At 37.4% G+C, this 14,009-nt stretch overlaps 1 protein-coding gene across 2 annotated transcripts in view; it reads right to left on the reverse strand.

Moving 5' to 3' along the window:
* Positions 1-3,117: 3,117 nt before the first annotated feature.
* The window catches only part of pam (peptidylglycine alpha-amidating monooxygenase), a 42,798-nt gene continuing 31,906 nt past the window's right edge, over positions 3,118-14,009 (reverse strand). Inside the window, exons 15-24 of one of the 2 annotated variants that reach the window (XM_078287242.1) lie at positions 13,037-13,153; positions 12,855-12,927; positions 12,237-12,447; positions 11,035-11,238; positions 10,405-10,523; positions 8,727-8,823; positions 8,095-8,142; positions 7,023-7,313; positions 6,459-6,518; positions 3,118-4,056 (exon numbers count right to left, since the gene is read on the reverse strand). In XM_078287242.1, coding sequence (XP_078143368.1) covers positions 3,872-4,056; positions 6,459-6,518; positions 7,023-7,313; positions 8,095-8,142; positions 8,727-8,823; positions 10,405-10,523; positions 11,035-11,238; positions 12,237-12,447; positions 12,855-12,927; positions 13,037-13,153 — 1,405 coding nt within the window. In that variant the 3' untranslated portion in view covers positions 3,118-3,871. Of the gene's footprint in view, positions 4,057-6,458; positions 6,519-7,022; positions 7,314-8,094; positions 8,146-8,726; positions 8,824-10,404; positions 10,524-11,034; positions 11,239-12,236; positions 12,448-12,854; positions 12,928-13,036; positions 13,154-14,009 lie in introns of both variants that reach the window. The other variant, XM_071906075.2, reaches the window with a different exon arrangement.

Raw genomic sequence — 14,009 nt, forward strand, 5'->3', positions numbered from 1 at the left:
GCATTGGCCTTCCTATCAGCCAAGCGCATTATTTTAATGAACTGGAAAGGGACATTCAAAAAGGCTTAATGTGAAAACGGCTTAACGAGGCAAAAAAATATTTAACATCGATAAAAAAAAAAAAATTTTCCCCAGGTATACAGCAACATAATAACTAGCAATGGGTTTTTTTACATCAATTTGATTTTTTTATGAATATAGTGAAAAAATGACCAAAAAAGGGGGCTTAACATGGCTTAATGAGCTAATATTGAAATTAAAAACTCTGAAAATTTAACCATGAATTAGAGACCGTAACACTTCACTAGAGCCCAAAAAGAATGTCTAGAAAAAACAGGGAAACATTTTTTAAAAAATCATCAAAGTCTGAATTTAGGCAAAAATGAGGGCTTAATGTGGCTTAATGACCTAAAATCAAAATAGAAAAAATCATCTTTAATTCAGGCATCAGGGGGATACAAGGAGATATTGTGGTGAAAATTTCAAGTTAAAGGTAAATCAATAACATGGTCAAAAAACTATGACAAGATCCCCAGTTGAAAATGAATGGAAATGAATGAGCTTAATGTGGCTTAATGTGGTTTACTTACCTAAAACTGATGAGGAAAATCTGAAATAAATAAGGGAGACTTCTTATCCTAATTACTCACTACCTACAAAAGGAAAACACTGGGTAAAAAACAGAAATACTTGTAATTAAATAATAAGGTGGTAAATTGCCCTAAAACCATTAAATATGACAGCTTAATGTGGCTTAATGACCTAAAATTAAGGAGTAATGAAATAACATTTCAGTCAGGAACACTTTAGTCACAAGATAAAACCATTAATCACAAGATAAAACCATTAATTGCAACTAATGGTAATACAGTTATGTTTAGCGGATATGGCTCTGCTCTATCAGCTCCCTGCTTACCCAGTAAGCATGCTGAAGGTATAGCAGGGGCGCCATGCAAATCCCCCCATGGGAGAATACAGAGCAGAGCCAGAGCAGCAACACTCAGCAGCGTTGACACTTAAGAGCCACCGTGGCTCGACTGCATAGACTATAACAGGTGGAGGCTGGGGAGGTGGAGGCAAAGCTTTACCAAGCAGCAGAGTGTGCAGCAGTTGTGAAGCAGGAAGCAGTGTAGGAGGAGGCCATTTAAATAGACCGCCTTGTTATGAGAATGGATTGTGATTGGTGTGCGTGGCGATCAGCTGGTAGATGACTAGCGCGATGCTTCTTTATTCCAAGTGTACTTCATCATAAAATCTTGCAATAAGGAAAACACTGGTAAAAAAAAATGAAATAAATGGTTTTTGGGCAATTTACCAAATTATTATTTAATTAAAAGTATTTCTGTTTTTTACCCAGTGTTTTCCTTTTGATGGTAGTAAATACTTTGGATAAGAAGTCCCCCTTATTTATTTAAGATTTTTCTTAATCAGTTTTAATTAAGTAAACCACATTAAGCCACATTAAGCTCAATAATTTCCATTCAATTTCTATTGGGTTTTTTGTCAAAGTTTTTTTTAACCATGTTACTAATTTATTTTTAACTTTAAATTTTCACCACAGTATCTCATTGTATCCCTCTGATGCCTGAATTAAAAAGGAATTTTTCTATTTTGATTTCAGGTCATTAAGCTTCATTAAGCCCTTGTCTTTGCCTAAATTTGGACTTTGATGATTTATTAAATATATGTATTGTTAGTTTTTATACTTGTTCTTCTCATTGCAAGATCTTATGATCAAGTACACTTCGAATACATTTTATTTAAATCCACCTTACTTTTCGATCATTAAGCCACATTAAGCTGTCATATTTCATGGTTTTTGGGCAATTTACCACATTGTTATTTAATTACTAGTATTCTGGTATATACCCAGTGTTTGCCTTTTGATGGCAGTGAATAATTAGGATAAGAAGTCCCCCTTATTTATTTCAGATTTTTGCTCATCAGTTTTAGGTAAGTAGATGACATTAAGCCACATTAAGCTCAATCATTTCCATTCATTTGCAACTGAGTTTCTTGTCATTGTTTTTTTTTTTTTGACCATGTTACTGATTTATTTTTAAGTTGAAATTTACACCACAGTATCTCCTTGTATCCCTCTGATGCCTAAATTAAAGTAGAGTTTTTGTATTTCGATTTTAGGTCATTAAGCCACATTAAGCTGTCATTTAATGGTTTTAGGGCAATATACCACCTTATTATTTAATTACAAGTATTTCTGTTTTTTACCCAGTGTTTTCCTTTTGTAGGTAGTGAGTAATTAGGATAAGAAGTCCCCCTTATTTATTTCTGATTTTTCTTAATCACTTTTAATTAAGTAAACCACATTAAGCCACATTAAGCTCATTCATTGCCATTCATTTTCAACTGGGGATCTTGTCATAGTTTTTTGACCATGTTATTGATTTACCTTTAACTTGAAATTTTCACCACAATATCTCCTTGTATCCCCCTGATGCCTGAATTAAAGATGATTTTTTCTATTTTGATTTTAGGTCATTAAGCCACATTAAGCCCTCGTTTTTGCCTAAATTCAGACTTTGATGATTTTTTAAAAATGTTTCCCTATTTTTTCTAGACGTTATTTTTGGGCTTTAGTGAAGTGTTACGGTCTCTAATTCATGGTTAAATTTTCAGAGTTTTTAATTTCAATATTAGCTCATTAAGCCACGTTAAGCCCCCTTTTTTGGTCATTTTTTCACTATATTAATTCATAAAAAAATCAAATTGATGTAAATTTTCCTTTTATTTTCACCATTGCTAGTTCTTATGTTGCTGTATACCTGGGAAAAAAATCTATTTTTTTCATTAATGTTAAATATTTTTCTGCCTTGTTAAGCCGTTTTCACATTAAGCCTTAAGCCAACTTAGAATGTCCCCTATGTTAGGCCTACAAGAAATTCATCTTCTACTCTCTTTGCTCTCTGAAATAAAATATTCTAAGTATATCGAGTAGTTACAGGAATGATGAAAGACAAACTTATATTTTGGTTTGACCTTTTCAGTTTTCTCACTGAATTTAACAGATCGCTGAGAAAAAATAATGTTCGTCATCCTACCACCCGTTTACCATTGAGGTATTTTATCCCACAAACACCATGAGGCTGTAATGCTTTGCAGACACTTTATTACACAAATAACATTGTTACTGAAAATAGTATTCTTGCAGCGAAACCTCAGTATGTCACAATAAATATCAGACACAGCTCACATCTGACTGGAAAATCTGAAATACAGCTTTTTATATATATACTGATTATGATTATATATATATATATATATATATATATGTGTGTGTATATATATAATTAATCATATTTTTTTCCTTTCACTTGAATGCAATACAATCGAAATTAAAGAAGTACGGGTGATACTAGCAGCAGCTATTTTTATAATGTGGCACATTTTGTAATGACAGGTGCTGCAGAAAGGCAAAATACATAATTAAAAAGGCACAAATATACAGGTAAAAATGCCATCGAACTGAAATGTGGACCAAACAAATCTCTCAAAGATTATTCCTGAAATAATGCCATCTGTGCAGATTCAGTACATGGAAGAGATTTATGTAAGTAAAATTATTATAAAAATAAAAACTAACCCTCTCTTTGCTGCTTTCCAGTAAAATAATATATAACATCGTTCTTTAATCCCTCCCAGTGTATTCCTAGCCAAACATCTGGTCCCCGTTAGTTATAAATAAAATGGCAGTAGGACAATTAATTTTGAGAGAAAAGTATTTTTTCGCACAAATAAATAATAACAAGATTGGCAGCCAACACAAACAGTTACACGTACGGTCAATAAAGTACATCCTGGCCATGTGAGCGGAGGGGTTGGCGGGAGGGGTTGGCGGGTGTGGATGGAGGGTCTAGGAGGACGACGCAGGAGGCGGCGGCGGCGGCGCGGAGTACTCCTCGTTCTCGGAGTCGGTGGTCTCCTCCTCGTCCTTCTCCTGGTCGCTGCCCTCGGTGCTGAGCCGGTCGAAGCCTTGCCGGCTGTAGCCCTTTTGAGAGGCGAAGAAGTTCCCCAGGTTCAGGCCGCCGGCCGCTTTACCTGGCGAGGAGAGCAGACATCGGAGAGGGAGATTAAAACGATGTCGAGTAAGTTCTGGGTTCACTAACGTGCAGAGGTGTGACCGAGTCAACTTTGCTCGAGTCCCAAGTCAGTCTCAAGTCTTGAGGCACAAGTCTCAAGTCAAGTCTCAAGTCTAAATGTAGAACACCAAGTCAAGTCCAAGTCATTAATGTCAAGTCTCAAGTCTAAATGTAGAACAGCAAGTAAAATCAGAACAAATCAAGAGTCCAGTATCAATTTAATATCTTAAAGAAAACTAAATATCGAGGACTTTTCAATGCAATATGGTTTTAATAGGATAAAAACTTGGTAAGAGCATCATGAGTTTGATTTCTATAATCAGTTTCAACTTCAATAAATTCAATCATTCCATACAAATTCAGAAAACAGAATTTAAATTCAGTCGTCCGCTGGAACAAATCTCATCACTTTCAATCTAAGTCATTTACACAAACACAAGATCTCAAGTCAAGACTTTAGAAACCTTTTCAAGTCATCAGAGTACAAGTCAGAGTCAAGTCCCAAGTCAGCAGAACCCAAGTCAAGTCAAGTCTCAAGTCTTCTCTTCATGCATCAAGTCAAGCCTCAAGCAGCAGCAACCAGGCTAACGATAGCAACGTTAGCTAGCTAGCTAACTTGCGTTGATCCTTCGAGTTTAGACTTTTCAACAGGTCTACTCAACAGCTAGAGCAATCGTTAGGAGAGGTAGGCATTGTAAAAATAAGAACAGCTTAGCCACCAGGCTAAAGACAAGCCTAGCTAAGCCAGTAGGAGTAGCCTACCAGTACAGCGGCAGGGACCAGAACTTCAGTAATTGAGGTATCCAGGCAGCGAAAAACTTCATAATCCGAAAGTCTCTGATAATCACAATGCCAAAATCCACAGATCCAAAATCAGACTCAGTTTGAATCAGAAGTCAAAAGCAGAGACTGCCAATAGCCAATGAGAGCTTATAGTTTACAGTGAGTGTTATATTTAAGCAATATTACACGAGAGGGAGTTCGTTGTACTGTACATCAGCACGATGTGCTGATGTCATGCTCATAAAAAAAAAATGAGCCATAATCTAAAAGTTGCACATGAATTGAAAGTCACAAAACAGTGTACATAATCAGATTAAGAACAGGGCAGTGCAGGTTTTGCTTAACAAGCTTGTGACAGCTCTTTTATGTTTTATGGAAAACTGCTGTTCCAATTATTTTGGCCACTGAGTATATATATATATATATATATATATATATATATATATAGATACATACATACACATATATATATATATATATATATATATATATATATCTCATCAGGGTCCTGTCAATGTTAAATGACCTTAGCTTCCTCAAGCAATACAGATGTTGGCCTTTCTTGCACAGCACACCAGTATTGCACACCAGTACTTTTGGCTAAGGTCAATAGTCATGTCCTTGGTTTTTGACACATTTAGATGCAAGAAGGCATCACACCGTTGTACAAAATCATCAACGATGGGACTATGGCATGATTCATTTTCTTCTAATAAGCTGAATCAAGCTTCGGAATCATCAACAAACGTACTGACTACGGCAGTCATCAGAATACAATATAAACAACAGGGGTGAAAGGACACACCCTTGTGGTGATCCCGTTTGTTAGCAAGGATATGAGGCTGATGTCTTAAAAGATTCTTAACATGTCTTAAAAGCATGTTAAGAAGTGTGGCAGTTGCATCCTCTATCCACCTGTTAGCCCTATAAGCAAACTGGAATGGTCCAAAGATTTCTGTTTTTTTGACAGTAGCTCTTCCTTCACCAGTTTCTCAAAGCATTTCATGACTAGGGAAGTGAGAGCCTTTCGCTATGGGAACTACTGTGGCCTGTTTCCATAGCCTGGGCACTTTCTTCTGCCTAAGTGACATATGGAAAATGTCACAGGAGACTGGGCCTAGTTGTTCAGCATAGGACCTAAGTAGATGGGCACCAAATTTGATCTGGTCCAGGACATTAATACGCTGGAAATCCCAAATTCCACTCCTGGCTGAAGTATAGAAATTAAGGTTTTAAGTGATGCACCTCACCATAATTTACTCAGAGATGATACAGTCCAAAAATTGCACTAATTATGTTTACCAAACATTTGTGCTCAAGATAGCTCAAAATATTTTGCTGTCTATATAAAATTTGTTGCTTGGTTTTCACAACAAATTAGCATGCAAACATAAAAAAAGGCATTAAGTCTCAGAATATATGCTGATAAAATCTATTTGACTTAATAATTTGTCACTGCTTTTTTTATTGTCACCTCCAAAAAATACTGTAATCTGCCACTATACACCTTAAACTCCACATTCACCATGAAGCTGAACAGTAACAGAGAATGTAGTATTTCACAAAGGACAAACGTACCTCTGAGTTTTCCCAAGATCCCTCCGCTTGAGTTAGGCTCTGCTTTCACTTCACATCTGTCTGCAAAGAGGGAATATTACATATAAGTGAAAATCCTGATCAAATACACAGTGCGCATGACAACCAATAGCTGCAGTGCATTGTTTTATGCTGTTTTTGGCATCCTATTACTTTTGAGCCTGTGGTTAGGGATGGAGATCTCAAGAAACTTTTGAGTCTTTTCTTTTAGAACCAATGACATTAGTATCACACATTTTAAATCAGGATCATTTGTGAGACCAGGGTATCTGCAGGTTTCAAAAAGCCAAATTTAAGACTTTTGAAGACCTATTTAATGGCAGCAGGAATTTAATTTAAGACCCGTTTCAAAACCAAAATCCTAAGAAATCCTAGGTTTCACTCTTACCACTATTATATCCCCAAATACAGTGTAGACAGTTCTACAAATTAACATTAAATCAACAATAATTACAACCTTCCCATATGGGTCACTGAGACTAAACCTTGTCAAATTGGTCTTTGGGGGTCCATTATATCAGGACAATTGGGAACCTCTGCCCTTACTTCCATATATTCTGCTTTTCCTCCAGCGGATGAAGACCCCTATGGAAATGACCAGCACCAGGGGGATGAGCAGCAGGGTGGTGATGACGGCCGGGGAGACGCCCCCCCGGCCGCTCTGCTCGGCCTTCATCTTCTTCTCCTCCTCCTCATCCTCCGGTCGCCGCTGTTGGGTCTGGGCTCGGGAAGGCTGCGGCTGCTTCTGCGGGACGGCCACTGTCTTCGGCTGGGCGGCTACGGCCATCGTCACCTTGTGGACCGGCTTCAGGTTGGTTTGGACAAATGTCTCCATTTCTATAAGGGGGAAAATGGGACGATTATCAGCTTTCCTACTTTTGATGTAAAATTCCATTCCATAAATAAGTCAGAGAGCTTCCATGACCAAAGGGGTGAGTCTGATTTCCACTCCAGTTGGGCTGAAAACCACCATTTTTTGACCCATTTGTACAATTCCTTGAAGTGTAAATTTTACGACTCTTACAGGCCAATGGATATTCTAAAAAACATCTTTATTGCTAGAGAAAACCCTTTTTTTTCTGTTCCAACGAACACATTTTAGAACATCCACTGGCCTCCAAGAGCAGCTGAATTTCTTCTTCCTTTCTACCTTTTTCTAGGGCTTGCACCTTTGTTGTAAGGCGAGGTAGCGACAGTTTTGTTTTTCTTGCACTTTGTTCCAGTTCATAGGTTTTTTCATATAGCCAAAAAACAGTTTTAAAAGCCTTCATTTTAGCTCTAATTTTAACAAAGAATAGCTTACACTTAAAATTGGAAAATGGTAAAAGTTTCAGATATTCGGTACAAAATCAGCTATCTGCAGCTTCATCCTCAAAAGTCTCAGGATAGGCTTTCAAAAATCCATATCGGTTCAAACCTAGTATTAAATTTTAAATATTCTTTACAGAAATATCTAACTGATCAGTAGAAAAGAGTAGAAAAGAGTCTGAGTATGCAATACATTGTCTAATAAATCTGTAGGAATTGAGCAAATAATAGCTGACTTGTCAAACAAAACATCAACATCAACATTATGAATATATAATATTATGTAAAAGACAATGAAGAATCAGCTTACCTTCAAGTTCTTGAACCTCTATTCCACCTTTCTTGACAGAGCGATGTGCTTCTGAAAAAGGTGAGGGGAAACAAGGCATAGTTAATCGCATCAGTCTATCATATGCAGTGTTTGATCCAGGATCCAAGATCTTGCGTATGGGAAGATGGTCCACTGAGCAGCTGCTTTCTTTGTGCAAGTACAATTACCCTAAGTGTTAAGCCACACTTTTAATTTGAATTTTACCAAGTTTTCTAGTTTAAAATTACAACTCCTTACTTAGATGGGAGGAAAAAAATCTAATATGACCACAGGATTCATTGACGATGAACATACAAAAAACTTGGGTGTCTGCAAGTTCAATTTTAAAACTTTTAAAAATTATAGTAGATCAAAAGTTAACACACCATTTCAAATTTTCACAAAGTGTGCCACGAATGTACTGCTAATAGAAGAGCTGTATGGTCTCCAGATGACATGTTTGACTACTTCTAATACAATCACCTTTTTTAGATTTGATTAATTAATTCATAATGCAAATGTGTCAGGCTCAGAGAGACCGGTGGGCCTCCCAGGCTTCCCTCAAATGAACACGGTTTGATTGTGTGACCCAGTAAAAATACTTATCATAGTCTTAATAAAATTCAACTTACTCTCAGAGGTGAACTTGAAGACGGAGTCACTGCCTGCATCCCCGACGAAGACGCTGCCATCCTTGTTGACAACGATGTCATGGGGCATTTTAAACTTCTGGAATTGAAGCGAAACACAGTTCAGCACACACACTGTTTTCACTGATGTAGGAGTTAAGAGAGATACAGTAAGACTCTGCACAAAGAAATACAAGTAGATTCCCCCCGTCCCCCAAAAAATCTTTATCTTGAGTTCACTGAAGCGTTATACGGTATATATACACTCACTAGCCAAAATAATAACAAATAATAAAAAATAAAAGAGCTGTCACATGTTATAATGTAGTAATCATAATTGACTGGTGATCATATTATTATCAAATAAAAATAATTTATTTATTTATTATATCTTGGATGTCTTGGATGAATTTTTTTACAGCATTGTCTTATGTACTTTTTAATATACTTCTACGTACCTTTTTCTTTTATTCTTTGTTCCAAATAAACAATTTCTTTTTGTACTTTATTGTATCTGTCAATTGTTTTTACTAGTTGTGAAGCACTTTGTAAACTTGTTTTAAGAAAGGTGCTATATAAATAAATTGATTGCTGCAAGTACCACCCAACCACCAACTGATATAAAGACCAGATATGAATCCAATTAATTATGAGCTAAATTATGAGTGAAGACTATGTACAACTTGAGATGGTCACCGAATCTAGTCAACATATAGATATGATTCCATTGTAATAACAGTTGCTGGCTTTTTTGTGTGTCCAGGTGTAACTGATGGGACTTAATACTTTTCCAATCTGCTACTTTACAAGGACACAACCAAGATGGTTAAGTGGAAGCATTTCACAAGAGATCTGCAGATTATCCAAAGCCAAATGTAAGACTTTTTAAGACCTTTTTAATGCTACCTGGAATTAGATTTAAGACAAATTTAAAAACCAAAATAAAAAAAAATAAAAAAATCTTACAGTGCTATAAATGAGCACTGTAAGAAAAAGGAGACCAGGAAATTAAATGTTGAGGGACATGATGTCCAACGTGTTTGGCATATTGTATTAACCTGTTCTGTATTAATCTAAGAGTGAACATGCATGTGGATCAAACATAATGTGAACAACTGGAAGTACAAGTAATGTAATACAACATAAGAAAGTAAAACCAATACAACTGCCGGTTCCATTCACATCTTTTGGTGAAATGACAGGATTCATGGCATTTGTCTTATTTCATTGACTTACTTTTCAACTTTGCCTCGACTAAATATCACCAAATGTACAGAATCTTAATTACAAAATAAACCTGCATAACTTGAGTGAATAAATTAAGAAATTTAAGAAATGTCAACACTTTTTAATGCCTTAAATTTAGACAATTTAAGACTTTTTCAGACTTTTTAAGGACCTGCAGATAATGATAAAAATGAAAATGATAAAATTCAGATGAGGAGAGAGTATTTCACAACACTGAGGAACTACTGTATAGCAATTGGTTTCAACCACGTTGCACAGGGACATTATCTTCTCCTTAATGACAGGGGCTCTTCCACTGCTATCTAAAATGGGGTTGTTGAGAGATCTTTTTATAATCCAGCTCTTCAGCGCCATATGTTAGTCACCAGAGGAAAAATACAACCCCCTGTGTGCATGTTTGCATATGTGTGCATTTGCATGTGTGTGTCTCTACCTGTTTCTCTGGGCTGAAGGTATCCACGATATCCTTGGTTGAATAATCTATTATAAATCCTCTGAGTGGAGCTGAGTGGCCGTATGGAGATTCTCCATTTACTGCATAGATCAAACCACCTGCAGGCATGAACACACACACACACACACACACACACACACACACACACACACACACACACACACACACACACACACACACACACACACACACACGTCATTTTCAGGTGCTTATGAGTACACAATGTGACATGAAAGCTTGCATGACAAAAACTTTCATTTCAAAGGGCTCCGCAACATTTAGTCTGCTTGATAAATACCTTATTGTTACATGAATGAAATGAGATTGAAGATTAGGATAACAGTCTAGGACTTCCATAATGCTGGAGACACACTATGCAACTTTTAGGTGCGATTGTAGCCATGATTTGGCATCAAATGATTTGGTATCAAATCAAATCAAATCTGTTGTACAATAATTTGGACCACTGGTGATGTTCCCTCAAAGTTCTACTGTACCATTCTCTGAACAACACATCACCCCCCAGCCCTCCCCCAGGAAAAACAATTACTCCTATTTTAGACGCCTGCAAAGAAATGCATTTGTCATTTCTGTGGGTAATAAACTCACCACCAGCAGGGCTGTAGGAGACAGCGAACACCTCCCCTCCGAACTCCTCCTTCTTGATTTCCTTGACAAATTCGCCAGTGTTGGCCACAAAGCACTGGATGCGTCCGTTCTCCCTGTCGGCCACGCAGAGCTCCTGTCGGTCGGGAAGGAAGACCAGGCTGTGTGGGATTCGAAACAGCATCCGTCTCCGTCTGTCCGAGGAGCCTCGAGTCAGAAAAACAAGAGAAGATGGATGAACAAGTGCAGTTTCTGTGTATTCCCGCAGAGCAATGACATATAAACCTAATAAATGATCATCTTTTTAATGAATGATCGGTTTATGTGAATGTGATCTCAGATCTCTGGCTGCCTTTATCTGTTATATGGAGAATACAGTAATGTTAGCAAACATACTGTAGCTTATTGCATATTACATACATACATAGACGCACTGCTAATACCACAGTGTGATTTATTATAAAATGGAGTCAGTGTGTGTCTCTTACCTTCATTAAAAGATTTTGCTGTATACATCACCACACATTGTCGTGTGGCAGCAGTCTACACTACCAGTCAAACGTTTGGGGACACCACATTTTTCTTTATTTTTACTATTTTCCACCTTAGTAAAGACATCAAAACTATGCAACAACACAAATGGAATTATGCAGCAACCAAAAAAGTGTTAAACAAATCAAAACTATTTTAGATTCTTTAAAGTAGCCTCCCTTTGTCTTGATGGAAAGGCAAAGGCTTTGGAAAGAAATTCATACATAGGATCAACTTCACTATTTATATTTATATTTGTCTAAGAAACACATTTCAAGCATTTAAGCAGAAGCCTTTAGATCAAAATGGCTTTAAGATCATGAAAAACATAGAACATTCAATCAGGTGTGTCCAAACTTTTGACTGGTAGTGTAAAATAACAGATGAAGAACCAGGAAGTAAGGTCTCCTATCGTGTGTGTGTACATTTCTGTGAGAAGTGACACTGTGAGTTAACTGTCCTGCAGCGACATCTAGAGGTGAAGACTGGTATTTTACATGCAGGATTCTGTGACTTTCCTGTTTTTCTGTTGCTCAGTCACACAATATTGTTCTAATATTACCGGGAAATCAAATACATTCAGTCAACATGTGACTGAAAAGGCCTCTGCTCCGACCAGACTTATGAAACATTCATTTTTGTGCATGTGTGTGTGTGTTCAGTAAGATGAATACCTGCGCCCCACTCGGATAGGTATTTGCCATCAGGGGAGAACTTGAGTATCCTGGTGTTGCAGTAGCCATCGGATATGTAGATGTTGCCGGTCACGGTGTCTACAGCCACGTCGGTAGGTTGGCAGAAGTGGTCGTTGTCGCTGCCCGGTGTGAAGGCCTCTCCCAGCACCACGAGGGCTTCGTCTCTGCCGTCGCTGCTCACTTTCAGCACCTAATGTTCGTGAAGACGGGGGAGATTGGTCATTGGGTGTCATTAGATGGTGGATGCTGATGATGCTGACAAGAACAAAATTATGGAGGAAACACTGAATAGTTTAATTTTTGGGCATGAAAATGATATTGAAAAGATATTGAAATTTCAGAAACTTCAGTCTAAAAAAACGGACATCAGTACAATTTAAACAATATGCTGAAATGTCTTTTTTGTATTCTATTAGTTGTTTAATTATAAGAGGGAATGTAGTAAGGGACTTTCGTTAAATCTATGATGAACTCAAAAGCATTACCTTCCACAATAAAAAAGGTAAACCCCTAATGCATGGCCACATTAGTGGATTTTACAGAGGTTGTTCTGCATACCCCATTAGGCTTGGATCCCAGGGGGAACCTGCAGCTTACCTGATGAAGAGCCACATCAGTGACCCAGTAATTATTATCTTTGTCCGTAGTGATTCCATGAGGCAAGTAAAACCTGCAGCGACAGAACAATGCTTAATCACAGGATGCAGGGTGTATTAAAAGTACGGAAAAAGACGTAACAGTCTCCCGTGTAACAAAAAAATAACTAAATCAGTGCTTACATGTTCCTGCCAGAGGCCTTGAGGACCTGGCCTTTGACCGGGTCCACGACCAAAATGGTGGACTGCTGAATAGGACCTAGGGACCTCTGCTGGTATCTGGCCTGGTTGTCAAAGGAGCTGGAATTAAAGAGAAGAAATGGATGATTTTGTTAGTAGTTATTAAGGGAAAGAATTTCAATTAGTACATCAATGTTAATGTCTGAGTTAAATGTCTATAGCACTGATTATACTATACAGTGCTGTTTCATCATGTAGCCAAATAATGTTTTGAGGAAATACTGGTAAATTTGAATTTGAGTTGAATTTTGTGGAAGCGTCCTCCTATTCTATTCATCTTATACCCACTTCATGAAAGTGGATATAGGCCAGAGGGCAGAGGAAGTGATGCGTTTTATGTTTGAGGTTTGTTTGGAATAAATGGAAGAAGAACTGGGTAGATAGCATGAGCAGCGATAGCCACCATGGCTGAACAGACAGAGAAAAGAGGCACTGAAGAACCAAGGCACTGATGAAGCCATCTCCACTTTAATGCATCTTGCCTTGAAACATCTAGAATTCCCTGTTGCATATGCCAGACTGATGTTTATCGACTTCAGTTCAGCTTATAACACACTATGTCCACACATTTTGCTTAATAAATTAGTCCAATTGAAGGTGAACCTCTTTCTGATTAAATGGTATCCTTCCTAACAAAAAGACCACGGCAGGTCAGAGTGATCCTTGCGCTCTCTGACATTAAAATAAGCTCAGGGATGCGTTACTGCGACTGATATGATGACCATTATTTGCACATCAATGTTAAACTAGAAATAACCTTGTGGTTGTATGCCTCCGCCAACAAGTCAAGTTGCAGTTTACATCCATGTCTGTCCAGACTCATAAAATATATGTAGTGAAGACTTTGAAGGAATTTAATAAAATGTATTAAGTGTATTTTTTGGCGAAATGGAAGTTATCACTATATTGACATATG

This window comes from Centroberyx gerrardi, chromosome 2, assembly GCF_048128805.1.
Source record: "Centroberyx gerrardi isolate f3 chromosome 2, fCenGer3.hap1.cur.20231027, whole genome shotgun sequence".
Classification (NCBI taxonomy): domain Eukaryota; kingdom Metazoa; phylum Chordata; class Actinopteri; order Beryciformes; family Berycidae; genus Centroberyx; species Centroberyx gerrardi.